Source organism: Mus pahari, chromosome 5 (assembly GCF_900095145.1).
Source record: "Mus pahari chromosome 5, PAHARI_EIJ_v1.1, whole genome shotgun sequence".
NCBI classification, from domain to species: domain Eukaryota; kingdom Metazoa; phylum Chordata; class Mammalia; order Rodentia; family Muridae; genus Mus; species Mus pahari.
The window spans coordinates 136,907,724-136,935,531 of record NC_034594.1 but is presented as its reverse complement, the minus strand read 5'-3'; the positions used below and the strand labels follow the sequence as shown (position 1 = coordinate 136,935,531).

General features: G+C 43.5%; 1 protein-coding gene across 1 annotated transcript in view; it reads right to left on the bottom strand.

The window, feature by feature from the left end:
* F5 (coagulation factor V) overlaps positions 1–27,808 on the bottom strand; it is a 69,997-nt gene that overhangs the window by 19,040 nt on the left and 23,149 nt on the right. The window contains exons 4-15 of the mRNA XM_021198636.2: positions 26,438–26,650; positions 24,197–24,340; positions 21,144–21,365; positions 19,003–19,168; positions 17,586–17,763; positions 16,041–16,140; positions 15,523–15,734; positions 13,740–13,890; positions 10,382–10,594; positions 6,199–8,644; positions 5,139–5,313; positions 2,178–2,414 (exon numbers count right to left, since the gene is read on the bottom strand). Of these exons, the coding sequence (XP_021054295.1) occupies positions 2,178–2,414; positions 5,139–5,313; positions 6,199–8,644; positions 10,382–10,594; positions 13,740–13,890; positions 15,523–15,734; positions 16,041–16,140; positions 17,586–17,763; positions 19,003–19,168; positions 21,144–21,365; positions 24,197–24,340; positions 26,438–26,650 (4,457 nt within the window). The remainder of the gene's footprint in view (positions 1–2,177; positions 2,415–5,138; positions 5,314–6,198; positions 8,645–10,381; positions 10,595–13,739; positions 13,891–15,522; positions 15,735–16,040; positions 16,141–17,585; positions 17,764–19,002; positions 19,169–21,143; positions 21,366–24,196; positions 24,341–26,437; positions 26,651–27,808) is intronic.

Below are 27,808 nucleotides of genomic sequence, written 5' to 3'. Positions count from 1 at the left end.
CCTTTCTCTCCCTCTCTATTTTGGAACTGGGAACTGAACTGATTTTCATTCCCAGCCTCTTGTAAATTTTTCGGGATAAGATCTCACTAAATTGCCCACACCATCCTTGATTACACTCTGAGCCAATTTCATAGCCTCCAGAGTGGCTGGAATCACAGATCGTGGCCACCATGCACACCCTCTATCTTATTTTAATTTTTGAACCTGCGGTCATAAGGGTAAATTGTTCTCCTAGTGCCCCTGTAGCGACAAGAATGGGTATTTACATCTAAGCCTAGAAGATCACCCACACAGACACATAGGGGTGAATGTTGCTCAGTGGCGAGTATTTGCTGAGCATATAGTAGACCCTGGGTTTGGTGCTCAGCATTGAAAAAAACATGAAACAACAACATCAGCAAATAAATAGGAAACTGAGTCTGTGTGCTTTCTACTACAGGAAAAATGAATCTCTTTCTCTTCACTGAAACACACATGTGCATTTACTACATGATGCATGTGGTTTTGAACATTGTATATCTTGTGCAATGATAAGTGAAGATCCTTAAATTGTCAATGACCAGCTTATAAAAGCTTATCAGGACTGTTCAAAAAGAATGTCAAGGCATTCGGCTCTGTGCATGTGTGTGTGTGTGTGTGTGTGTGTGTGTGTGTGTGTGTGTTACAGTAAGAGGGAAATTGCATCCCCTATGACAGAGAGGCACAGTGGGTGGGTGGCCAGGACTTGTTCCCCTCACCCTTGCCTGAGGCTAACTCAGCCTGTGCTGTTCTGTGTCTGGCCCTGGAGTCCATGACTGGTGCCTTTCCCCAGGAGCCCCATGTTCAGTGGGACCCCACATAGTCAGAGACAAGCATGGTATTTCTTCTGGCACTGAGTTCAGGAGGTTCTTGGGAACTCCTCTGCCCTTGACGTGGGCTTGGTTCCCTTGTTATTTGAGCGGCCCTTCATATGAGGCGGGGATCATCACTAGGCCTGTGATGGCTTTGACCCCTTCACCTGCTTCCCAAAGTATAGACCTCTGGTATCCCGACCCCGGTAGGAATCAGCCTGAACCACTCGTCCAGGGGCAAAGTGGAATCCCAGATCCCTTGTCTTAGCAAAGACATCTGTGTTTGAGGGTCAATCTGAACCTTGGATGCCCTTTCCCCAGGTAGAGGACTCTGTGTTTTGTTGGCTGTGAACCTGGGGAGAGTCTTCAGCTACCTCTTGTCTGGGTGTCTCACTGTGCAAAGGCCTCTGTGTCTCATGGTCAAGGGAAAAGAAGGCAGCTGAGCGCACAGCAGGCACTGCACGGATGCTGGCTTCCCCCTGGCCTCCCTCTGGCTTTCCTAGGCGCTGAAGGCTGGCCAAGAGGGCAGGGGGATTGGCACAGCTGGCCATGATCAACACAGTTTGTCTAGAGAAACTAGTTATTCCCACCTTCCTGTGGGAGCTGTTTGGGGGTGGAATGTCCTCTGGGGACACCGTGGCCTCCTCCCTGTGTCCTTATTTAACTCAGAACAGGGTTGACTTATTATCAAAATACAAAAAAATCCTTTATTTGCAAAGGCTACTCATGAAGTAACAAATTGAATCTCCTTCTGGCTTAATGGGAGCAGGGAAAAACTTTGCTCCTTAAACTCCCCAAACCAGCATGTGATCTGTGCCCACACAGTTGGCTCAGTCCTTCCCTGGCCCTCTCCCGACCCCCTGCAGTCCCCCAAAGCCTGGCTTAAGACTAAACTACCTTAAAATTGTTAATTATTGTGTTTCTCTGTGAGCACACCTCATTTATGTAATCCCCATGATGTCGATTGGATGAACGCTTTTCTCTGCGCCCTTTCTGATGAACTGCATGGAGAATCCCTGGCATTGGCAGCTATACTGGGGATGGCAGTCTTTTCTTGTGCCCCATAAAAAGCAGGAGAGGCTTTTTTGGTGTGTGGTGGTAGTGGTGGTGGTGGTGGTCTCAGGGTATGTTAGGTTTTAAGACAGGTTTTCTTTGTGTAGCCCTGGCTGTCCAGGAACTCACTCTGTAGACCAGGCTGGCCTCGAACTCAGATCTACCTGCCTTTGCCTCCTGAGTGCTGGGATTAAAGGCATGTGCCCCTACTGCCCAGCTCTCAGGAGAGACTTTTACCAAGAAATGGTGAACTATGGTTCTATGCTGAGGGAGAGATTAGAACTTGAAACCTACCACATTCACCGCAGAATAGTAGGCCCAAGCCCGGCAGGCAGAGCCAGGGTTCTCTGGCCCCGAGCGCTCGGTGGCATGCCATACATAGGTGTAACTGCTATTGGGCTGGACAGCATCATCTTCCTGAAACCATTCAGGAGATTCATCATCATAAATCTTCCCCTCTGAGGATTTTTCATAGGAAAGTCCGTGGGCATGAAGAGAATATGGTCTGGATGCCAAATTTTTAAATCGAACCTAGAGGAAAAAACAAACAAACAAACAGTGACCTACAAATGTATTAACATACCAAGAAACACCAAACCAAAACCACAATGCTACAGGCTGTGATAGGCAGTTATGATATCAGAGCTAAGGTATACTGGGTGCCTATATTTGCAAATTAATTTATGCATATTAATTGATCTATTTTTACCAATGATCACATGAGTTAGGGCCTGAGAAACTCACCCTAGAAACACAGAATGTGTTCTTAGGCTCAAGCTAAGCTACCATAAGTTACTTCTCTAATGGTTCGAAGTGTCCATTCCAGACTCATGTGTTGGGAGCTTGTTTGGTTGTAGGACTTCAGGATGGTGATTACACCATAAGGGTTCTGGCCAACAGATAAATAGGATGGCAGATTAATCTGATCATATTGGAAAGTGGCGAAAACCAGGAGGTTGGACTTAGATGAAGGAAGAGGCTCTCTGGGGCACACCCTTGATGTGCATATCATCTGCTTGGTCCCTTTCTATTCTCTGCTTCCAGGACTCCACAAGAAACACAGCTATGCTTCACCTCATGCTCCCTGCCATGATACTCTGCCTCGACACAACCCCACAGAGATGGAGGTCAGGTAACTATAAACAGAAAGCACTAAACCCGCAAACCAAAAGAAACCATTCTTTTTAGTTTCTCCCGTATATTTTGTCACAGCAACAAAGATTTAACATACCCACAGGTAAGATTTGAACCCAAATAAGGCACAATTCTTGATCGTAATAAGCTTTTAGATTTCTGGTGAAGGGAGACAGACATGAGTGAACCCAAAGCACGGATCTGGATCTAACAGGTGCCCAGAGTGTGAATGGGTTTGGGAGGGCCTGCCTTGGAAATGCAGCTGCCAGCTGAATGTTTAGGGAGAATTTGGAAGAACCCATGGAAAGGTTCTCAGGAAAAATGGGATTGGCCTTTGTAGAATGAACAAATCAGAAGAGGGTCATTTCAGGTTCCCAGAAGAGCAGAAAGATATCTGCAGGGAAAGCCTGGGTGTGGCTAGGTTGGGAAATGCAGACATGGATTAAGACTCCTAGTGACAGTTGAGACTAAGCATAGAATCGCCTCATGGGGAGAATCTTCTTCTGGTTGCTTTTCTCTGTGACTTCTAGTGACCAATCACTTGACAGAAAACTTCCTATGTCCTCAGGGAATGTATAGAGACATTAAGAGACTTATATCTTACTGCTGTTTTATGTCCCCAATCCATGTGTTGATGATGGCTTAGTTGCCAGCCTGTGACACTTTGGGAGGTAAAACCTTTGGATGTGGGGCCAAGTGCTTTGTAGAAGGAAGATAGGGTACTTGGAGCATGCCTTGAAGTGATCTCAGGACACTGGCACCTCCCTTTCTTTCTTTATAAGTTCTAGCCACCTTGAGAGAAGCAACCATCTTGTCCAGCCTCTATGGAGGACCCAAAGCAAAGTAGTCAAGCAACCATGGATGAAATCATGGGCTAGATGGTTTTCCTCCTTGGATTCTTATCTCAGGTGTTTTACCACAGCAACAGAAAGCTGGCTAAAACAGATTTCCATTGCCTTTTATGATTGCTTGGTCTTGATGTGTTGGAGTTCAAGGACAGGGTCTTACATATCACATGCTAAGTGGTTACGCTACCTGCGGAGCCATCTCCCCACCCTCTGTGTGCTCTTTGAAAAAGAGCAAATGGTCATTGACAAATTGGCAAACATGCTAGTAAAAGGTTATGTTTGGATACAGAATGGTTTGCTTTAGATCCACAGCATGTTCTCATGTGTTTTTTGTTTTGTTTATTGTTATTATTATTTTGTTTATTGTTTGATATGTGAGAGGTGAGGTAGGATGGGGGAAATGAACTCTTTTATGATGTAACAGGCTAAAAAATTTTCCATCTTGTCTCAGTTGAAGCCATCTTTGGTTTCTAACCCCTGCCCTGAAAATCCCTATGGGGAAAACACCCAACACTGTTCTAGAAACTCAGGGTCAAAAGACCCTAGCTAACTGCATATTCTTGGCTTCTGTTTAACTGCTTGCTTGCTTGCTCCCTCCTGCAACTGCCAACCAGGATGTAGGTTTTCTATGCTCTTTGTCTTTAAAAACTCCCTATGGTATGCATTCTGTGGAGCTGCTCTGTGAAAGTGTTTCTCTCCAGGCAGTCGCTGGCCTGCTTGATAAAGACTCCCAATTTGAATTTTGGTTGTGCAGATTTCCCATAACAATAAAAATAAGCTATTGTCTGGAGACTAGATACAGGATTTTGAAAGCAATCAATGACTAAGTCTGGTGAGATACTTAAGAAACCGGCTCACTCATTTAGGGCAGAGACATTTCTACTCTGCTTCCTAGTTTCCTTTCATTTCACTATTTTGTTTCTTAAGAAAGTATGGGGACATTTTTATAAAACAATGCTATTGCTGTCCCCACCTCAGTGATGGCTATTGTTAACTCATTTTCCATGTTAGCTCAAAACAGGCCGGCTTCAGCTAGAAATCTGAGTGCTATTTCTTTCAGATTAAATCATTTTCGCTGTTAAGAAAGAAGTATAAGATCTTTTCTGTAGCTCAAAAATCGCCAAATAGCCAAGCAGTCTTTGTGGGGAAAGGGTGCAACTATTTGTTAATTCTGGGAAGCCAACCACCTATAGTTTTGTTGCCTCCACCTTAGCAACTTTTGGTGCTTGTGGCAAGTCCCCTGAAGATCTAGAGGGTCCAGATGATGACTTACTTGGATCACATCATCCACTTCAGCCCGGATCACAGGACCGAGAATGCCGAGGTGTTCCTCATATTCTGCCCGAGGATCACGACGTGCGAAAGTGCTATCAAGGTATTTTCTGAAAACGACTTTCTTGTATGTGGTGTCCTTTGCAGTGTGGCCTATGTCTTCATGGTCCATTTCACTAAAACGACAGCAACAGTATTCATTTAAAAGAAGGGAAAATTTACAAGGGATAGTTCAGTCATTCAGGGGACCCAGGTTTGGTTCCCAGCACCCACTTTGGGACACTTAAACCACTTGTAATTCCAGTTCTAGTTATTAATATATATTAATATATAATATAATGGACATTCTGGCATTTGGGATGCCAGGCACACACATGGCTCACATACATACATGCAGATACTCATACATTCATATGAAATAAAAACAAAGAAATTGAAAAGAACTCAAGAAGTAATCTGCTTGGTAGCATAGAATATTTAGTAACCATTTCACCAATAAGCTAGTAAATATATGTAAATGAAAACACAGGTGACTACATATGTTTTAATTTTCTGCTCAAATATATTTTCTTAGGTAAGACTTCTAGGATCTTTTGGGCTATGTCAAGTCTCATTTATTAAACATACATAGTATTACTATAGTCCACACAGTAAATTCCTTTAACAGTCCTATAGTATTTCTACAGTATGTATAATAATTTGATGGATAAGTGGCCTTTTACCTTAAGAGTGGCTATTCTGAGTTTTGATTTTGCTAAAGCATAATTATTCCCAAGTTTTTAGACACTGGTCTGAGCAAGGCTTTTCATGATAGGACTCTCAAGATACAGGTACAAAATATAAATGGACAGATGGGATACCACAGACTTCCACAGTAATGGTTCTTGTTTTGCCTGGGTGTTATCTAAAGCATAGAAGCTAATATTGGAAATGGCAAAGGAAATATCACTGGAGAGTCAGACTATATAAAGTATAATTTGTTCACCATTATCCCAGAAGAAATGTTGTTGGTGATTTTCATAACAGTGGTGACAAAGAATGAAAGAGAAAACTAGCCAAACCTTTGTGCAAACTTTGAGTAATCCCACGATATTTCTTCAGCTGCAATGTAGTAGAATTTTTTGTTTCCACCGTGGCTACGGAGGTACCATGCTGCAATAGTGTCAGGATCTCTGGAGGAGTTGACATCTGTCCTAATGTCTGTTCTGTAGGGGTCATTATAGGTTACATAGTCATCCTCAGCATAATCTTCATCTATTCTCTGTAGCTCTTCACTTGGAACAATCTCAACGTCGTCCCCATCCACTCTACTGAGACCTACTACAACAAGAGGGTTAAATTTTCTCGACAAAGAAGTGTTATTGAGTGTGGGAGATGGTAAAGGAGGCGGTATGTGAATGAGATCTGGATGGGGAAGAGTCTGATTCAGTTCTGGAAGCGATGAAGCCTGACCAGAATCAGGAGGGTAGGATGCTTGATCAGGGTCTGCAGAGGATGTTTTGTGCTGGTGATTAAGAGCGGGGTTTGTCTGGATGAGGTCTGGAGAGAGGGTCACTTGACCAAGGTCTGGGGATAAGATTATCTCATTAAAATCTGGTGAGAGGGTCAAGAGGCTGAGGTCTGGGGAAAGGGTCACCTGACCATTGTCTGAAGAGAGGGGAAGCTGATCCAAGTCTGGGGGAAGGACTGTCTGACCAAAATCAGGAGAGAGAGTCAGTAGGCTAAGGTCTGTGGAGGAGGTCTCCTGGTTTTGGTCTGAGGAGAGATGTATCTGACCCAGGTCTAGGAAGTAATTCTGGTTGTCATCAGGAAAAAGAGGCACCTGACCCAGGTCTGGGGAGGAGGTGTTCTGGTTGTCATCTGGAGAAATGAGCAACTGATCCAGGTCTGGGTAAATAATTGTCTGATCCAATTCTGGAGAGATGGTAAAGAGGGTTAAGTCTGAGGAAGGGATTTCTTGGTCATCATCTGAAGAGAGAGATGACTTTTGACTTTGGTTTGGAAAGAAAGATGTTTGACCAATGTCATCAGGGTCAAATTCATGGCTTAGGTCATAATCAAGCCCCTGGCTGTGCTCTGGAGGAGAGGATCTGTAGCTAGGATCTGTGGTAGAGTGTGTTTGATCAGGATCTTGGGCAGGAAGTGTTGGAGAATGTTCTACTGGGGGCACTGACTGATAAAGATCTAAAGAAGAGCTCATCTGCTCAGTGTCATTTGATGCGTACTGATTATAGTCAGGAAATGACCTGTCCATACTCATTGAAGGGGAGGTCTGATTCAGGTCTGTAGAAAGAGCTGTGTCATTGAACTTGCGGAGTAACAGTGAGTGATTAAGTAGTCTCCTGTCTGAAAATGGGAGATGGTCATCTCCTCTCAAAGGGTAAAAGCCCCTTGGAGATAGAGGACTGTGTAGTGCAAGCTTCTTATTCTTCTTCTTCTTCCGTGTCCTGATAAATAACTGTCTTTTCTGAAAACCACCGTTTTCTTCCTCCTGTCTTACACGTGGAGATTTATGTCTAACTCCAGAAAATGTTGGGAGGTTACTTGGCTTTCTTGTTGTGTTTGTGTGAGCAGTGCTCTCTCCCCAAGGCATTGTGATATTCTGATTTTGAGGGCTGTTTGTCAGCTTATCAACATCTGTGTCTTCACCATTTGCTGGTATTATTTCATAACTAGCCTTTTCAGAAGCCACACGCCATCGTCTATTCAGAAATTTGGATGTGATATTTTGTTTTAAGAGTAACAAATCACTAGGAATGTCCTCCTCAGACTTCATTCTGGAATAAGTATTCTTTGGGTTTGAATGCCTCCCAGTTTTACCAGCTGGAGCTTTCATCCAGGAGAACCTGTGCTTCATCATGTGGGGTCTTCCTGTCTTGATTGTTTTAGGTTTAGCTTGTTCTCGACTCCCTGATCCTTTTGGACCAAGAGGAAGTAGGTATACCACTGTGATGTTTGACTGTGGATTTTCCATAGCATTTTCATGATATGAGCTGGAACGATGTTCTATAGAAGGGTTGAGGACGAAGTTCTCATCTAAGCCAATGAGGTTTCCAAGGAGGGTACCAGCCACGGTGGCTCCTGAGCCAGGATGTGTTCTTTGAGAGCCTTTGAGGTTATTACTGGTGAACTTACTAAGGATTCTTGAAGAGTTTGAGTCAACAACTCTGTCTGTGCTTGGAGATATGAACTCAGAGCTGTTCTCTAGAGCGAGAGCTGTGAGGTTGAACTCATTTTCCTCTGGATTCAATGATGAGTTTCTGAATGACCTAATTCCTAGTGATGACGCCAGTATGGACTGGTAATCATAATCTTCGTCGTCTGCGCCAAGTTCATTTTCTAAGGAATCATGAATTTTCCGAGTTGTCATGGATGTAGGTGCAAGAGGTTTATAAATCTCATACGAGTCGTCATTGTCATAATCCCGGATACACTTAACATCTCTGAACCTCAGTCTCAGGTTTCTGCGTTTTGGATTGGAATTCATGGTGGTCAACATCCAAGTTCCTTCATAAGAGACAGAGAAGAGAAGGTTGAAAGCTCAGGAAAAGTTACAAAAACAGGAGGATCTGTTGGGGAAAAAAATTTAGTGAATTTTAACCAGAGGTAGCCACATGTGAACTATGGACCAGGCTAGTCTATGAATGATAAATTCCTGAGCCATGGTGACATAAAAGAAAAAAAAAAACAGGAATAAGGTATTTAGAAATTTTTTAAAAATGTAACTTGACATTATTTTGGCATCTAATCACAAGGTCAGTGTATATATATAGGCTAGGGTATTTATTATCTGTGGAGATTAAGGAGAAAAATAGACCTTCAGTTTGGATTATTCAAGAGTCATTGTTTTAGAAAATATCAATAAAATGGGGCAGGGGTTGATGATAAAATGGATCTTGAAAATCATGACTATCTTCTTAGTTGTACACTTTGCCTAAGACTTGGAGGAGATCATGATGAGATTGTCTTTTCATACAAAAGGGATATTTAAGTATTTCTAGGAAATGACATACGTGGGGACAGAGTGAGTTTGAGTCACATTGAAAGTGAATTACTGACACACTAAGAATGAACTGTGTGTTTAGTGCTAAGCACTTGGCATATCCTACAGCTCGGAGCTGATGCAACCCTGTAAAGCACTGGCCTGCTTTTCAGATGAGTGACTTAAGGTATAGTGAGGGGAGTAACCTGAGTAAAGTTGTAAAGACACTGAGTGGCCAAGAGTGGTTTGAACTTGGGTCTTTTATGCCAATGTGGTCTCTGAGGCAGCCTCTAAGGCTTATCTAATGATTGTTCACCAGAGGGTGGGATGGTCTCTGCTAAGAATTAAAAAGTGGGTCTGAAGCTGGGCGTGGTAGCGCACGCCTTTAGTCCCAGCACTCGGGAGGCAGAGGCAGAGGCAGAGGCAGATGGATTTCTGAGTTCAAGGCCAGCCTAGTCTACAAAGTGAGTTCCAGGACGGCCAGGACTATGCAAAGAAACCCTGTCTCAGAAAACAAACAAACAAAAAAAAAAGTGGGTCTGGGGAGATGGTTCAACTGCCCCAAGGACCTACGTTTGATCCCCAGAATTCATGTCATTTTGTTTTGTTTTGTTTTGTCTTGTTTTATTTTTGAAAAGCTAGGCGTGGTAGCCCATGTTTGTAAAAACAGCTACCGGGGGTGGATGGGTGGGGGCACACTGGAGAGATGGCTTGGTGGTTAAGATCATTGATTATTCTTACAGTGTTCCTGAGTTCAATTCCCAGCAACCACATGGTGACTCACAACCATCTGTAATGGGATCCGATACCCTCTTCTTGTGTCTGAAGGCAGCTGCAGTGTACTCATACACATTAAATAAATAAATAAATGTAAACAAACAACCAGCTCCAGGGAAGTGTACATAGGTGTGTCCTTGGGCTCAGCCGACACTATACCCTAGTTGGCAAATTCTAAGCTAATGCTTCATCCAAAGGTGGGCAAGACCTGAGAAATGACATCAAAGGTTGTTTTCATGGCTAGTATCTTTATACTGCTTCTTCACGGTTACATTTATCTTTCTGCCATGGTATGTCTTTACTGCCCAGTTGTTCCAGGGGTGTGCAAGCTAATCTCCCAACCATAAACAACAAGAAGCAGTGTAATCAAGCCTGCAGGGGTCCTGGAGACACACCAGGAGTGGTGGTAATTTGGAGAGCTCAGCAGACCTTTCCCACCTGAGATCCCATGAGCTCTGTCTCCAAGTAGCCACACTCTTACTCACCAACATTATCCATTGTGACTGTCACGGATTCACCATGCATGGGGAACAGGGTCAAGGTGTCCTCGTGCCTCCTCCCATAGATGAACGAGTGTCCAGTGAAGTGGATGGTCAAAATATCATCATGAGTTCCCACACTGCAGAAGTGCCACTGGACAGTGTCATCAAAACAGAATCCCAGAGTGGAAATGCTCTCAGGCACGTAGCCGTTGATAGCTGAAAGAGGAAAAGCTGTTAAATGCCAGGCCTGTACAACAAGAGGACCCAAATCTAATAATCTCCAGGTCCCTATGTTCATTCTGTGGCATCAAAACGGCGATTATTAAAGATAAGCTTTGTAAAGTCTAATAATGGGTGAGTAGCTCGCAGGCCGCATACAGCTTTGTCATTGAGAGCTGACACTCCTGAGTTAGCTGACTGAGAAAAGTCAGGATGAAGACAAAACCTTTCCTGCATGCTGATTTAGTCACTCATTCACCAAGCAGTTATAACATGTTATTTTATGCTGTGCCATAAATATATTCTCACAATTGATTTAAATTGTTCAAGATGCATCTACTGGGAGGACAAGTCTAGGTATAATAACTCTATCTTCTTGGCATGGTAGATATGAGTAAAATGAACGTCACACAAAAAAGCTCACTTAGCACATTTGTCGTTGAGACCTATTATCTGTTAGATAACCTACAGTTGACCTAACAGTTTCAAGTATTGAGTTCATATATTTTAATTTCTATTAAAGGAAGACCAATTTAGGTAAGATTTTAATTTGCATATGTGCTGAGGGTGATGATCCAATTAAGATACGATTCATTTGAGGGCACAATCTATACACACAGGTCATCACTGTGACCACAGTCTTAGTATGATGCTCGGTACTAAAATAAAAAAGATTTTAAGTGACTAAGTACCAAATTCATGTAGAGTTGCTGAAGGTGTGTGATACTAGTTTCTACATCATTCCAGATGCTTTGCCTAATGGTCTAATGTGACAGACTGGATACAAGTGGCCACTAAGATGTAGGTGGACTCCATAGACAAGAGCTTTAAGGATCAAATAAATACATATTCTACTGCAAAGACAGTTCATGGTTTGAATATGCTTGGCCCAGGGAGTGGCACTATTTGGGGGTGTGGTCCTGTTGGAGTAGGTGTGTCACTGTGGGTTCGGGCTTTAAGACCCTCACCCTAGCTGCCTGGAAGTCATTATTCTACTAGCAGCCTTCAGATGAAGATATAGAACTCTCAGCTCTGCCTGCCCCATGCCTGCCTATAAGCTGCCATGCTCCAGCCTTGATGATGATGGATTGAACCTCTGAACCTGTAAGCCAGCCCCAATTAAATGTCATCCTTTATAAGACTTGCATTGGTCATGGTGTCTGTTCACAGGAGTAAAACCCTAACTAAGATAGAAGTTGGTCCCAGGGACTTGGGTATTGCTGTGATAGGCCTGACCATGCGTTTGTTGGGAGGAATGTGGCTTTGGGGACTTTGGATTTGGAAAGCAGTGGAATGCTTTAAATGGAGCTTAATGGGCCATCCTAGTAGGAATATGGAAGACTGCTACTGAGAGTGATTTGAATTATGTGGACCTGACCCAAGAGTTTCAGTGGAGAATTTCAATATGTGGACTAGAGACCGTTCTTGTGGAATTTTGGTGAAGAGTCTGCCTGAGGCTAAAGTGAAGAGACTCATGTTAATTGCATTGACAAAGGAAGTTTCAGAAACTCCCATCATAGACTTTGTTCTCTGGTTAAGTCTCATGAAGAACATTTTGAACAAACATAGCAAGCTGAGAAAGGAAAAATACAAAATATATAGTTTGAGTATTAAATGGGTACCAGGAAGTAAAATGGAGACGAATCCTGTGTTCAAGGTCGTTAAATTGAATTAAGGGAATAATTAAGTGACCTTAGGGCAAAATCCTACCCAGCTAAATTTAGATCCAGTCATGGTAGTACAATCTTTTAATCCCAGGAGGCAAAGATAAGCAGATCTCTGAGTTCAAAGTCAGTCTATGGAGCAAGTTCCTGGACAGCCAAGCTTAGGTAGTGAAGGAGTTGGAAAACAGAAGGCTTATGATAATGTAATAGAACAAGGGGGCCAAGTTCCAGCCCCAGCAAGCAGCAGAACTCAGCAGCTTTAGACATGTGGCTCTGATTTTAGAGTCCAGAATAGAAGGAACTACTGGGACAATTAATGTTGGTTACCTGGAGCTAAGAAATTAGTGATAATTAAGAAGAGACCAGCATCACTGATGTGACATCTTCTGGAAAGTGTTTAATGAGAGCACAGAGGCTGTGTTCCAGGGATAGCCAAGGTTGTACCGCCTGCAGCAGCTGTTTTTGGTAATGTGTAAGAGTTACCCAGGTGGTACTAGTTTTGAAGGCATAAAGAGGTCATGAAGAACAGCTGAGACTTGGTACTGTGAGAGCCCATGGAGGGCCATTGGTGAAAGTGCAGCCTCAGTTGTAGTTGACGGCCCAGGACTGAAAGGGTCATGCAAAGGAGTCGACGCTTGGCACCATGGAGAGAGCCTATGAGAGGCTATTGGTGAAGCCTAGTTGCAGTGGAAGACACCAGTGTATTGGAGATGCCAGTACCATGGGATGATCACCAAGAACAGCAGCAGCAGTGGAGTAAATCAATCTGAGCTTAGAATGCTGTAGAAGACAGCGCTGGGGAAGTGACTCAGGTCCTTTGGAGGAACCCAGAAGATCATGCGTGGATCCCAGGCATTGAAACAAGAAGCTGTAATGTTGAAGTTGCCTTGGAGACCCCAAGATTTTTGAGATGCCAGAGCCATAATGCTATCTGCTGAAGAATGCTGCTAACAGGGAGTGGAACCATCCCAGAAAAAGAAGTTTGTTGCAGTCAACAAAGATGAAAAAGGCATTGGAGATCTGAAGGCCGCTTTGACATCAGACATGGTGATGCAGAGTTTGGAGTTTGCCCTGCTGGTTTTCTGTCTTGCTTTGAGGATTACAGTTAAGTGTTTGGATAAATCTCAGAAGAGACTTTGAACTTTGAACTTTTAACATTGTTGAGACTGCTATAGACTATGGGACTTTGGAAGTTGGACTAAATATACCTTTTATTACGCTATGGCTCCCATAGACTCATGTGTTTGAACAAGCCTATGGGGGCCAGGAAGTGCCATGTCATGGTTTGAATATGCCTGGCCCAGGGATATTCAACAAGCCCATCAACAAGTCCTTGAGCTGTGAGTGAGGAGAGAGGAGGGGAGGGGAGGGGAGGGGGAAGGGGAGGGGAGGGGAGGGTGCATTAGAGAGGATTATGCCCAGCATCACATTTTTTGCCTTTGGGTCCACAGCAGCATGGACACGGGAGTCTGACTTACTGCTCATGATGTTTGATTCGTAAAACTTGGGATCATCACGCTTCACCTCTTCGGGATTCTCACAAAACTTGTTGATGTTGTCCTCAATGTACCAGCTCTTGTTCTCATCAAACACGGCAAACACGGCCTGCTGCTCGATGTCCGCCACCCTCTGCAGGGGAAAGGGCAGTGACTACAGCTCTGGTGGGCTGCCTAGTTCCCCACTGTTGTGGGGGTCCAGAGGAGCCGTGTGTCTGGCACCTAGGAGGCCATGACTTACCAAACCCTTGTCAGAGACAAAGCTAATAGGTGAACACAAAGAGAAGGAGTCAGAGAATTCAGTCAAGAATGCCCAGGGGGAAAATCCTGTCAGTATAACACCTGCAAGTCACTGTAATTGAAAAGTTTTCAGGATGACTGACTGACAGTGTTCCAAATGGATGAAAGGGATAGCCAGGATGCTGCAACAGGAAAGCCACCCCCCCCCACACACACCGTCCTTCCAAGTATTGTTTACTTCTTCAGTAAGTCAGGATCTTGCAAAATGTTCTGATTTTTCTAGACATCTGCCTATTTTCATGCCTTTGGATAAGGCCTCTTCCACTATTACTTAGCCTAATGGGGAATAATATGATACTATTAACTGTCGATGAAGATACACTCAGGCTGGTGAGGATATAGTTCAGTTGCTAAAGTATTTGCTTGGCATGCATAAAGCCCTGGGTTTGATCCCCAGTACCCCAGTAAACCAAGTGTGGTAGCATTTGTCTCTAATCCTGGGACTCAGGAGGCACCAAAGTTCAAGGTTATCCTTGGCTAAATAACCAATTTGAGGCTTGCTTGGATCGCAAGAGAAACCTGTCTCAAACAAAACCAAAAACAAAAACCAAAACCAAGCAAACACCACCAACAAAAAAAAAAAATAAACAAAACAAGGGGGTGGGCTGGAAAGATGGCTCAAATGGTTAAAAGCATTGGCAGATCTCCCAGAGCACCAGGGCTTCAATTCCCATTTCCCACGTGCCAGCTCACAACCATCTGTAACCATAGTTACCGGGGATCTAGCTAAGGCCTTCTGTCTCTGTGGGCACCAGGTATACATACACACTGAATGCAGACATACATGCACTTAAGACATCCACACACATAAAATAAACCTAAGCCATAAAAAGAAAAGGAAGGATAAGAAAAGACAATTTTTAAAATGTCCAAGGCTATCCTGGGCTATAAGAGTGAGTTTGAGGCCATGTCTCAAAATAAAAGTGAACTCAGAAATCCAGTCTCTTTGATCGCATGCTTTGCTATAACTTAGTTTCACCAAAGAAGGGCTTTTGGCAGGCTCAAACTTCACTGAAACTATGGCTCCAAATGTCCTTGCTCCCAGGGGCTCCCTCCTGCCTCCGATGTTTGCCTCTGAAAAGAGCAGAGATTGGTGCCAAGTTCACACTGAGCTCCTAAGCCACCCCATAAACACATTTCTAGGAGGGATATTGTTGCCTATTTGACCAGAGGAAAGGATTAAAGGAGCCCGCCCGAATGGCTTCTTCATCACACAGTCCACAGGTTTGGATCTAAAACACAATCCAGCGGGATGTGCTTTCTGCGGTCAGAGTCCAGAGGAAAGGAGACAGAGAAACAGGGACAACATGTAAGATGATCCTGATAGTAAATATCCCCAAAGAAGACTAATGATTGGTGTGTTTTAGAAGGGAAATCCTCCTATCCCGTATTGAGACCTAATCTGTGCCAGCGAGGAGAAATTCTTTTTTTTTTTTTTTTTAAGGTTACGTTAGGTATAAAATACCTGTACACCCCTCTGGTCTAGGGACCTGCTCTTACAAATTAGAAGCAGCCCTATCAGCCCAGAGGCAATGTCCCTTGTAACGTCCACATCACTGTAGTATGGCCTTGTTAGGCACTGGGCATCATTTTCCGTGGGTTCATCAAACTCTAGAATGTTCCATTTGTAAGTGAAGGTTTCCCCCGGTTGAACCGGTCTGATCATGGTGTGATTGCCTGGAAGAAAATATACTTTCTTAATTTTTAGAAAAATTATTTCATCATAATAAATATCTACCTTAGCTTTTATTTAGAGTAATTAATATGAAGAAAAATTTTTTTGTAATAAAAGTCTTGACCTGCGGATAACATGTAGCTGTTCAATATATCTCCACTAGATGGCGCCAATGACACTCAAAAAGGAGCGATACCCGCTTCTGTGTTAGTGACTGCATTTGTCATAACCACTGAGCAAATAGGACAAAAGCAAACTGTGGAAGCCTCTCAGATATCAGTAGTCTCCAAGAAGTGAAAGGTTCCCACCTGAGGTGGAGGAAGAATTGACTCCATCTTCGTAAGGAGAGAAGGTCACCCCGTGAGGGTAAATGCTGTAGGGTCGGCTCGCCATGTTTTTGAACACGATCTACAAAATTAAGTCATAGTAATTATTTCTGTGTTTAAGGTCACTCTTGAGAACTATTATATGGTATCCCGGCAGCAACCTCCCTCATTACCAGACAGGAAGGATTCCTCCTAACACTTCACCCTCTCCCAACTGGTCCCCACATCCTTCCTTCCCTTCTTTCAAATTGCACTGCATCTTCGCATCTTTGCATCTCTTCTCTGTGCCTTCTCAAGACCACGATGCCGTTCTGTTTCCCAGGATCATTGTTAGTGAAGTTAACTTCCTGAATGGCCCCAGTAGCCAGAACCTGAGTTCCAGATAGAATATGCTTACTCTGAAATCTAATGCACCTCAGTGGAGCCAAAAATGAGGAACGGATCACAGGGAAGGAAGGCGCTGTCTATTTTCAAATGAACAAAATGGGTTTTGTTTAGGGCATGATCTTCCTCGAAGTTCATTAGCCTTTCAATCTTCAATAGACATCCTTAACCTTACCTTCATCTTGGTTTGCTGCCAAAGCCTTTGAATAAGCCTCAGTCATCATCAAGACCCTATATCCTAGGGTCTTGCCAATCAATGTAACCTTCAGTTGTCCGGGTCCCTACCTAGCTCTGTGATATATGGTATAATGTTTAAGGTAATTATTTGATGAAAGTTTCAGGCTTTAAAGAAATTGTTGTTACACTTAAGTATGTGTGCGTGCACGTGTTGTGGCGTGTATATGTCAGGTCAGAAGACAATCTGTGGGAGTTGATTCTCTCTTCCCACCATAAACGAACTCAGGTATTCAGATTTGGCATCTTGCCCTCTTGCCAGCCGGAGGGTCTTGTGCGAGGCTACATCGGAGACCAGCCATTAGAGCCACACACTAAGACTGTAGTGAAGAATCATCTCTTCTCCGCTGTGCTGAGTCAGCTGCTCACGCTGGTAATGAGCAAAGTCATTTTCCAAAGTCACTCAGGTCTTCTGTTTTGCAACACGTGGGGGGCTTTTGGCAAGGACACCGACTTGCAAACTCAGGGCAAGCAAGCTCTCCTGGCTCTCTAGCCCAGGCGAGCTGTGCTGCACTCACTGGTGTGTGCACCTTGCTCAGTCATATTTGCTTTGCTATAAGAGTCAGGACAAACTTTGCAGACAACCTGGGGACGAATGGGTGTGTCTCATTATGCTTATTTGTGGCCGAATGAGTTTAGTTCCTATATGGTATTCCTTACTCCTCCAATGATACTGACTCTGTTTTATTCTCTCTATTCCAGATCTTTTAAATTAAGTAGGATATAAAAGAATGAAATACTAAATAAAACTGAGAGCTATGTTTGATTTTATAATTATATGAATACATTTAAATATATTTAAATATACATTTAATTATGTGAATACATTTAAATATATTAAAACTGCCAGTCCCTTGATCTGTCTTTCCCTGTTTAATTTTTCCCTGCTTCTGTATTTCTGTTACTTACCTTGAGTGTGTCCCTGACCTGGGCTCTAATAACAGGGCCCAGAATCCCACTTTGTTTGATGCTGGGGTTGTCGGTGCGTTTGGTGAAGGTCTCTTCTTCATATTGCCTATAGATAACTTTCTTGTAATGTTTTCCAATTTGGTTTGAGAAATTATCCAAGTGCAGAGACCTGTATATTCTTAATGTGAAACGAAATAATGAAACAAAAGTTAGACTACTTCCAGCAGCAGCGAGTCCAGTGTAACGGACGACGGGGAAACCCTTGTGCATGCAATTGTTGCTTTGGGGTTAGCTAAAATGCTACTTCTGGGAACATTGTGAGTGTGGTTTGCATCCTGATGTCCTCCATGTAGCACTCAGGAGTCATCTACTCTGCCACTGGATAAGCCATACATAACTGATAAGAAGTAGCTACAGGGACAGAGCATGTTTATACCCTTCCTCCCTCCCTCCTTTCCTTCCTTCCTTCCTTCCTTCCTTTCTTCCTTCCTTCCTTCCTTCCTTCCTTCCTTCCTTCCTTCCTTCCTTCCTTCCTTCCTTCCTTTCCTTCTTCCTTCTTTCTTTNCTTCCTTCCTTCCTTCCTTCCTTCCTTCCTTCCTTCCTTTCCTTCTTCCTTCTTTCTTTCTTTATATTTTATTGGATCCATAGTATTCCATTGTATGAATATGCTATAACTTGGTACTCTTTTCCAGTTGAAGGACTTTCAGCGTTAATTCCAATCTTTTATCACTGGTAACATCACAGCAGCAGTGAGCACCCTTTTCAAACATTCTTCTAACCTGTGAACAAGAACACTTCTATACCATGAAATTCCAAGAGCACAGTGCCTGGAGTAAAGGGTATATGTGTTTACCACTCTAACACGTTTTGCCAAGTCATCCCACAGAATGGCTTTACCAGCACATTGGTCACCAGAATGTGGGATGGTTTTCACTTTCCGAAGCCTCGACAGCAGATGGTGGGATATGAACCTGCCAGGTACGGATAGGCACAGAGTAGCATCCCAGTGAAAGTTCACTCTCATTTTCCTTACTAGGAATGTCATATGAAGAGCTACTAGAGCTTCCAATTTTCTTTAGCTTTCTGGCGCCTTCCCTCAGATATGGAAACACAAGAACAGCACCATGCTTGCAGAACTGACATGAGACCCTTAGCAAACACCTACTACAAGGGTTAACAGTGGCAAGTATTCAACAAGTTCTAACTGTCATTGTCCCTGTTGCTATCATCAGGTCACATCCCCATGGGGACTTGGGGGTAATTGAATGTCTCTGAGGATAAGAATGCCTAGGTGGAAACCAATGCACACGTGCCCTGAGAGCTGGCCACTCATGACATCATAATTGAGACCCACACACTAAGGACCCTGTGGGCCATCCCTTTCATCTTTCATGTGGCCGTCTGAGCCCCGACTCACTTGTCCATATTCGCAGGTATCACAGGTGCATAGTTCCAAATGACCTCCTCTGCGGCGATGAAGTACTCCCACCTCTTCATGTGCCGCCTCTGCTCTCGAGTGAGGGTCTTGGGGCTCCTTGTTTTCTTTGGGCAGTTTTTAATGTCAATGTAAGCCTGCATCCCAGCTGGATTAGAATATAAAGGCAGGAGTAGAGTTTGAGAGAAACAATTATTCATCAAAATGTGTATTAAAAAAAATCAATTCACTGGATGCAAATAATAACAGCAGACAGCAATGCTCAGTCCTCGGCTATTCGAGTCTGGGCTCTTTTAATGGGTCACAGAAGGAGGCAAGAGTAGAAAGCGGGAGGAGAGGAGAGGGCCCGAGGGAAAGGTTGTCGAGGTTCTCTGTGTTTTGTCTGCAGCAGGAACAAACTTAAAACCCTGGGCCTAGGGGCTGGTAAGGTGGTGAAGTGTGGGCTTAGAGTGTAGATGGCCCTCCCTCGGTTTGATCTTTAGCACAGCTCTCCTCTCTGTCTCTCTCTCCAAAAACACACAAACAAAAACCCATATAAAATTAAAAAATCATTTTAATTTTGTCTCTTCTTGTTATTCGACCCTTTGCTAAATGGAGACTATCAAAGTGTATCCTTAGTGTGATTATTAAATAATAATGCATAACAGAAATTGTCTCCAATTTTAGTTTTTGTTTTATTTCGTTAGTAGCTACACAAGATAGTTTGTCTGGGTCATCACTTCATCATAGTCTTGATTGCTCAGTGTGAAAACAAAATGTTCTCATACAGTGTCTAGTTCTCGAGTGCTCACATACCTGGTTGTGATAAATAGTTTCCTATGGTAACAGATTTGCTTAGATTTTTTCATCTCTAGCAACATGAATGTTCCTCTCAATAGTCTAAAAGCAAAAACGTGTGATATGACAGTTAGATGTTTCATTTACATGGTACCACATGACTACTGCTGGGTCCTTCATCCTCCCCCGACCTCCCAGAATTCAGTGATGCTCTCTGATGCATTTCTAGCTCATGCTTATAATCCCCACACTGGGGAAACAGAGGCAGGAGAGTTACCATGATTTCAAAGCCAGCTCAGAACTTATGGTGAGTTTTAGGACAGCTTGGCATACAGTGGAAGATCCTAGCGACAACATATCATTTGTGGTCCATTCAACACACATTGATTGATTTTTTTTTTTTTTTTCGGTATAAGGATCTTGTGCCCATCTCATTGCACAGGACCGTATTATCATGTCTGGCCTGGTCAGTCTTGGTAGCTCTGTACTTCTATAAACTTGTGGATATTTACCTTCGTCTGTCTGGTTTCTAGGTCCTTTGCTTTGGCTACATATGAAAGACATCCAAGAACGCATTCACAGAGGCATTAGTCTTCCTCCTCCGTGATGGAAGCAGAGACCACTTAAGCTTTTGCTTTATCTTAAAACGTCCTTGCCAATGCCTGCACCTCCTTCATCCCCAGTTAGTGGGTTTTAAGTCAAAGAGCAAAGCGTCTAATGGTGTCTTAGGAACCAGGATGCCTGTGTCTAGGTGGGGTTGACTCAATGGTTAAAGGAGAAGAAATAAGTTAGTAACCTGAGAAGCAATGGTGCTCACTCGACGCAACACTGTTGGGATGTGCCGAGGTTTGGTTGGTTGTTGTGATGCTCTGGTTGCCCTAGGGACAAGGAGATCCTCACCAAGGGATGCTATGTAATCTTGTACCTTAATTTAAAACTATTGGTTGAATAAAGATGCCTGCAGCCTGTGGCTGGGCAGAAGAGAGGTAGGCAGGGCTTCGGCTGTCAGGCTTGGGGTCTGGGGCAGAGAACACGAGGAGGAGAGCAGAAGATGAAGAAGGAGGAGAAGACACAATGGGAAAGATGAGTTGGGAGAACATGGCCGTGAGGTCTAGCCAGCTGGAGTAAGAGCAGCCCAGGGAGAACGTGGCAAGTCATATCTCAGGGTCACTGATAGGGAAGTAGACAAAATGGCATGGGGTGGGGGGTAGATGGCTGTCCAGCTGTCGTGCTGTTAAGGCTTATTATAATATAAAGGTTTTGTGTCTTTTACCTGGGAACTAAATGATCCAAGGTCGGGTAGAAACCCCCAATTAATTTTAACCACAACAAGAAAGGTTTCTTGCCTTGATAATGCTTTGGGATGAGAGAAGAAACAATCCATTTTCCTTCTGGGCTCATAGTCATGTTTGCAGTCGTAGATGTCGCGCTGACCAGAGTGACGGTGGACACTTTATGCTGGTTCTGCTCTAAGACTTGGCCGTTGAAGTGAATAGAAAACAATTCTGGCCCCGAGCTCATCCCGATCAGATGCCAGCTGACGTGATCATGGGCACAGACTGTTATATCTGAGAGGGAGAGACAACATCCAAACACAGAGACATGGGGAAACAAGGTGTCACCGCTCACATACCAAGTAGCAGCACAAAGTGTGTGTGTAGGGGGGGGTAGAGTTTAGAATGGGGGCCATTCCTTCAGAGCTGCAGAGATGGCTAAGGGACAAAGGCTAGGGGGCAGCTAAGTATGTGATGCACCATTCCAGTTTGTCTAGATTTAGAGATCTCTCGGGACACAGGGATCCCAGTGTGCAGACTGATAAAGTCTTGAGCAAAATGGAGTGACTGTCCACACTCATCTGGCCACACTTGGAAGAAGTCCCCAGGACCTCTGATAGGCCTGAGCGCCAGGACCTAATCTTCTGTAAACGGAGACCAAGCTCTGTCAAAGTAGAAGAAAGCGTGGGGATGTGCTGAAGAATTTTCTGCTGTGTCTATCCTTTCAGAAATTACGTTAGTAACAAGGGATTACTCGGTTGTTACTGGTGTCCTCACTGTGAGCGGACACTGAGAGCCTTTTGAGGACAGATTGCTAACAACGGAGGAAGAAAACTAAGGAGAAAGCCCAGTTTTGCTTTCTTTGTTGCCACAGTGATTGAGAAAAATGCTTATTTGCTCTGGGAGAGAGTCCAGTCTTGGCTCCTACCCCGAGCTCTACTCACTAGATATAAGAGGATGGTCTGGGAATTAGCTTCTTATCCATAGAGGCATTTGTCCTTTGTGAAAGCCTTGCAGACAGGAGGCGGGGGGGGGGGGGACCTAGAAGGTATGTGTTCCTGTGGGTGCGTTTCTCCCATGCAGAAACAGCCCACACTGAGCTGCCCAGCAATGACCACATCAACGGTTGTATTGTCACATCTATTCAGTGTATGTTAGTCTAGAAGACGGGGGACTTTATAGGCATGAGTATTGTGTCTACTAAGGATTCCCCCCTTTCTCTTTTGCACTTACTTGAAGCTACTCTTTTTTTTTTTCAAATACAAATTTATAATCTCTCTGTCCCAATCAAGTGTGTGTATGTGTGTGTGTGTGTATTGCACATTCAGTCCACTATTTCAGCTTTTATATATATTTACATGGATTATTCTCCCTGTCAGGACACAGACAGTGGGATTGTTGATTCCGTTTCTGGGAACAGCATATTGAGACTCCTAGTTGGTAAGGGCCAAACAGAGTCAGGGAAAGGAATGAAATGCGAATTCAGATCTTCCAAGGTAGAGGTCAGTTAGTGAGGCCTCTGGTTTGCAGGAGCCTAGTTCTGGAGCTCAGAGTCAATACTCAGAGCTGCACGAGCCAGGCAGAAGATGGCACCAAATGAAATAAAATAAAAATTGGAAGCAATATCAGACCCTGACTCTTGACAACGCTGGTTTTTCTGTAAGACAAGCCGTTGGTGATATTGATACATGACAGAGTTTAGAATTTTTGCTTTTGTTTACAGTTATTTATTTATTTTGTGTATGGGCATGGGCATGAATGCCATGATTCATGTGTGTGGGTCAGAGGACAATCTGTGAAGGTTGGGTCTCTCCTTGCACCATGAGGATCTTCGAGACCCAACTCAGATGATCAGACCTGGAGAAAAGCACCCTTACCTGCTGCACGATCTCACCAGCCCCCAGGATTTTTAAATAGAGAAATAGTTTCATTTTTCCTAAACTGAACATAAGTAAATACTATATATATTAATTATGGGCTATATCTATACATATATATTATGGAATGTATCTGTATGTCTATATGTGTGTGTGTACATACATACATATTAAGAGACCAATTCTTAGCCCATTATCATGTATCTGGTGATTGTAAATTTGAAATTTGAAATGTTAATCTGGAATAGAAGTCAAGATTAGAATCTCCCACAGAGAAATAAAGTTTTCCAATCATCATGAGAACAAAGAAAGAGTAAATCTAGGCCTTCCTCCTTTAGGAGACATACTGTAACTATAGCAACCGTCTATACCATTTCTTCTCTGTTTTTCGACTAGAGCTGGATTTTTCATTCTAAGTCGGTTCTACTAGAAAGACAGAAAAAAGAAGTGATATAAGAGGTTGCTATGGTTACAGTATGTCTCCTCAAAGGTGCATATATCAGAAGCTTGGCTCTGTGTGATGAATTTCAGGTGGTAGAACCTAGAAACACAGAGCCTAGTGGAAGGCAGTTAGGTCACTGGAAGTGCAGTTCCTGGAAGGGGTTGATATAGTTAGTTCTCGTGGGACCTTGGTTAATTCTCACGAGAGCAAGTTCTTATAAAGTTATTATAAGGCAAGCCCCAGCCTCATCCTTATTCTTAGTCCCTCATCAAAGGCTGAGCTGATAAGCTGCCAGTCTAGGTCTTTCTGCTTCTAACACTGAATTTTTTGAAACATTTTCTCTTTATATAGTAGCCAGCACTCAGTATTTTGTTATAGCAACATAAAATTGGCTAGTACAGTGGAAGTCATTCACACACATACACACACACACACACACACACACACACACACACACACACACACACACTTTATTCATCAATAGATTTTTTAACGGTAGAGCATACTGTTATAGAGTGACTCTGTACTTGAGCAGACATTGATATGCTCAGAACACCACACCTAACAAGGCTGTATCTAATAAGGTTCCTTGTTAACTTCTGATTTATCTGTTGTACTTCCTGGGCAAGACAGAAATGATGACAAAATCATGAAAATCACCGAATCAGTGCAGAAGATTGTGATACTTCACCACTAGGCACTGGAAACCAGTGAACATGGTAGCTTTTGCCTTAAAGGAAAAACAGGACCAATGTTGGACAAGTGGGACACTGTCATTGCTGAATGGTGCCTGGCCCCTGTATTACCTGGCATCGTCCTGTTCACAAAGCCATTGATTGTGTACATTAGGGATGGTGACTGGCTCCAGCTCTTGCTTTCATCAAACACAGCAAACAGAAGTACATGTTGCTTGTCAAACATCTTCTGAGTCCCATCCTCAGTCAGGGTGCCTGAAAGAGAAAAGACAGGCTCCTATCCAGTATCCAGTACTTTCCATGTTCCCACACATCTGAATTTGAGGCTAGAAACAAATAATGCTGATATAAATTTGAATCATACATTCCCAGCCAGGTCTTAGGAAGCATTCCTATAATCCCAGGACTCAGGAAGCTGAGACAGGAGGATAATGAGTTTGAGGACAGCTGGGCTACACAGGGAGTTCAAATCCATTCTGGACTATTAAAAGTTTACCTCAAAAAGTCAAAATCTAACATCACCAACAATGAAAAACCTCATTTCTTCCAGTCTCCTAGACCAGAACACGTACCCTGTGTTGAATGAAGCGTCCTTATTAAATGGGACATGAGTAGGGAAAAGTTCGTATCAAGATGAATCCATATTTATATGAGTAAAACAGTGATAAGATGAAAGTGCCTTTTATAAGATTAACAGTTTTTCCCAATGCAATCCCAGAATCTTTTATATGTCAGGAAATTTAAAAATATATTTGCACGATGAATAAGAGAGCTGGGTCTATGATCTGTGTGTCGGTATAAATGACATTATCTGCATGGTACAGTCTGTTGTGGTTCTTTGGATGTTTTAATGAAAGATGGGTTGAAGTGTCTTAGAGTAAGAGCAGGAAGAAAGGAGAAACTCAAGTGTATTTCTGCAAAGCACAGCTAATGGGATTCCTGACTATTGGGACACGGTCAAAAGGATGACCCATGGGGAACAATGCCCTGATGAGGACTTTTCAGCTCAGGTGCACTCAGGTGCACTTTGGTCCCTGGATTGTTCTTGGATGTGATTTTATGTTTCCTGTGACAAACACTTACATTCAACTTATAAAATGTGTTATCCTTGCTGGATGTCAGAACATAGCTATAGAACCCAATCTTGTCAGTGCACTCACTTTCATGCCTTCCCAGATATAACCTATCTATAGTATGTGCCAGGCACTTGTGTTTAGACTGGTCTGTCCTGAGAAGGTTCTGGGAAAGGGCTGCTCTGTCTACATTTAGTATTATGTACTAGCATTGATTTACATGTCTTTCTGAACTCAAACATCCTCCCTTGGATCACTGCTTTGCCTCATTCATGTACAAAACACACTGAAACTGAAGTGAAATTGTCCTGAGCATTAGACTATAGTCTATTCATCCTTTAAAGGCCTCAAATCCCAAGCCTCACAGATACAGATCTGCATAGGTGGGCAAAAGTCAACACTCACAAAATCTGCCGACTACACCTAAACTGTTCAGCTTGATCTTAAGAAGTCAAGCTGAGTCAGGGATGATGACTGACGATGACTCATACCTGTGATATGCCACGAGGGAAGCTAGGGCAGACATATCACTATGAGTTCAAGGCCCTTTCTGCTAAAAAAAATTCAAAGGCTGACCAACTAACCAAACTACAGGCCAACCAACCAACCAACCAATCAACCAACCAACCAACCAAACCACCTTCAACCAATTAACAGCAAAAAAGAAAGCTGGAGTTACACATGCTTATAAACCAAATCACCTCCAACACAAACTTCAGCTATGTCAGCTGTACCAGCCAATGTCATTTCCAGAAACTCTCTCAGTAACTAGGGTGTTGTACACTTCAAAATGAATGGACCTGGCTCTGAGGTAAGCATTACTGGTCATATGAGTATGCAGGCACAATGTCAGAGTAGACTTGAAGGAAGTTGCCATGACTAAGTTGAAGGGAGGCTTTAGAAGAAGTGGGAAAAGCCAGGCAGTGGTGGTGCACGCCTTTAATCCCAGCACTCGGGAGGCAGAGGCAGGCGGATTTCTGAGTTCGAGGCCATTGAGGCCAGCCTGGTCTACAAAGTGAGTTCCAGGACAGCCAGGGCTACACAGAGAAACCCTGTCTCGAAAAACCAAAAAAAAAAAAAAAAAAAAAAGAAGAAGAAGAAGAAGAAGTGGGAAAAGCCAGTACCAAGTGCTGCTTTCTCTTAGCCATGATTTGATCTCCACCCACTTCTCCTGCCTCACCTACAGGAAGGTACCAAGGTTCTCCCAAGCTTCAGCTATAATCTCCCAGCTAGCCCCCAGCATCTTTGCTGTCATTGGCTCTGCAGGTATTGTTTTTACCTTTCTTGCAGATAAGCAGAGGCCCAATCAGACCCGAGTTGAAATCCTGGGTCAGGTTCTCATAGGAATAGTAGATGTGGGTGAGGCATGGTGGGTCATCAGGCGTGGGCCCGCTGTCCTCACTGACGATCCAGTCATAGGTGTATTCTTCTCCAGGAGCCACGACATCATCCTTCCTCTCGGCAGGGGATGTGTGGTCTGGGTAGGAAGCCCCTGGAGAAATGACAGCCACAAAGACATCCAGAGTTTCCAACCACTCTCCAGTGTGGGGAAAGCAAGAGGAGCTGGCTCTGCAGATCACTTGCCTTTCAGAGCAACTTTTATTCTCAGAGGGGTCACACACACACACACCACAAATGCCAACCTCTATCCCCATATTTACACTTCACAGTGCCCTGAGGGGTAATTGTTACTAGCAAAGACCAGTTAAGGCCGACCAAGTTAGTTTTCAGGATATCAGAACAACTATTTGCATGCAATCAGAGACTCAAATCGTATTTCACCAATGAACCACTGCATAATACAAGAATCAGTATGTTCTCTTCAGAGTTCTTCACAAGTCATGTTAGCTTACTGTTGGCCTGGGATGTGTGTGCTGTTTGCATGTTTTGTTTGTCTCTGAAAACATATAATGTCTTCTTTCCCAGGCAATCATCCTTAGTTTTTGTTTGTTTGTTTTTTTTTTTTTTTTTGTCTCTTAGTTGCATCTTGCCACTGAGCCTTTCTGTCTCTTCCCCACCCTGATGCTCCCTGCATCCAGCTCATGCACGTAGTCTACTCCTTGGGCATATGAAGCAAGTCTGTCTCAGGGTAAAGATGCCTTGCTTCATTGTACGAAGTCCCACTGAAAACCTATGCATACCAGGCATTCCCTCCAGCAGCAGAGGGGTGAATTAGTCTTCCGTTTTTTGAAGAAGAACCTAGATTAAAAGGAGTTTGGACGGTTGAGACGTGGTACAGATGGAGCAAGCAGAGCAGGAAGGGGAGAGGTCAGGGTCCTAAGCAATCGAGAGGGACTGGCTTCCTCTTTGCCAGAGGCACTCTTCACTCAACTAGGTGAAGTTTTCCCTATCATCAGTTGATGCCAAGGTTTCTCTTTGGGATGAAGTTACCTTTGTTTGGTAGAAGGTGAGACCATCAGAGTATAGGGAAACAATCCTGAAGTGTTTCATATTATGGGCAAAAGGCCAGTGGGAACTATTTTTTCCTGAAGTGATTGCACTTTTGAAAAGAGAAATGCTTGGTCTTCCTAGCCCCCTCCCCCCCTCTCTCTCTCCTTCTTTCTCTATCCCTGTCCTTCTCAGCCTCCCATTTCTTATTGTGTTATTGAATTTGATTGATATATGATAAAGTTCATCAAATTTAAGTATA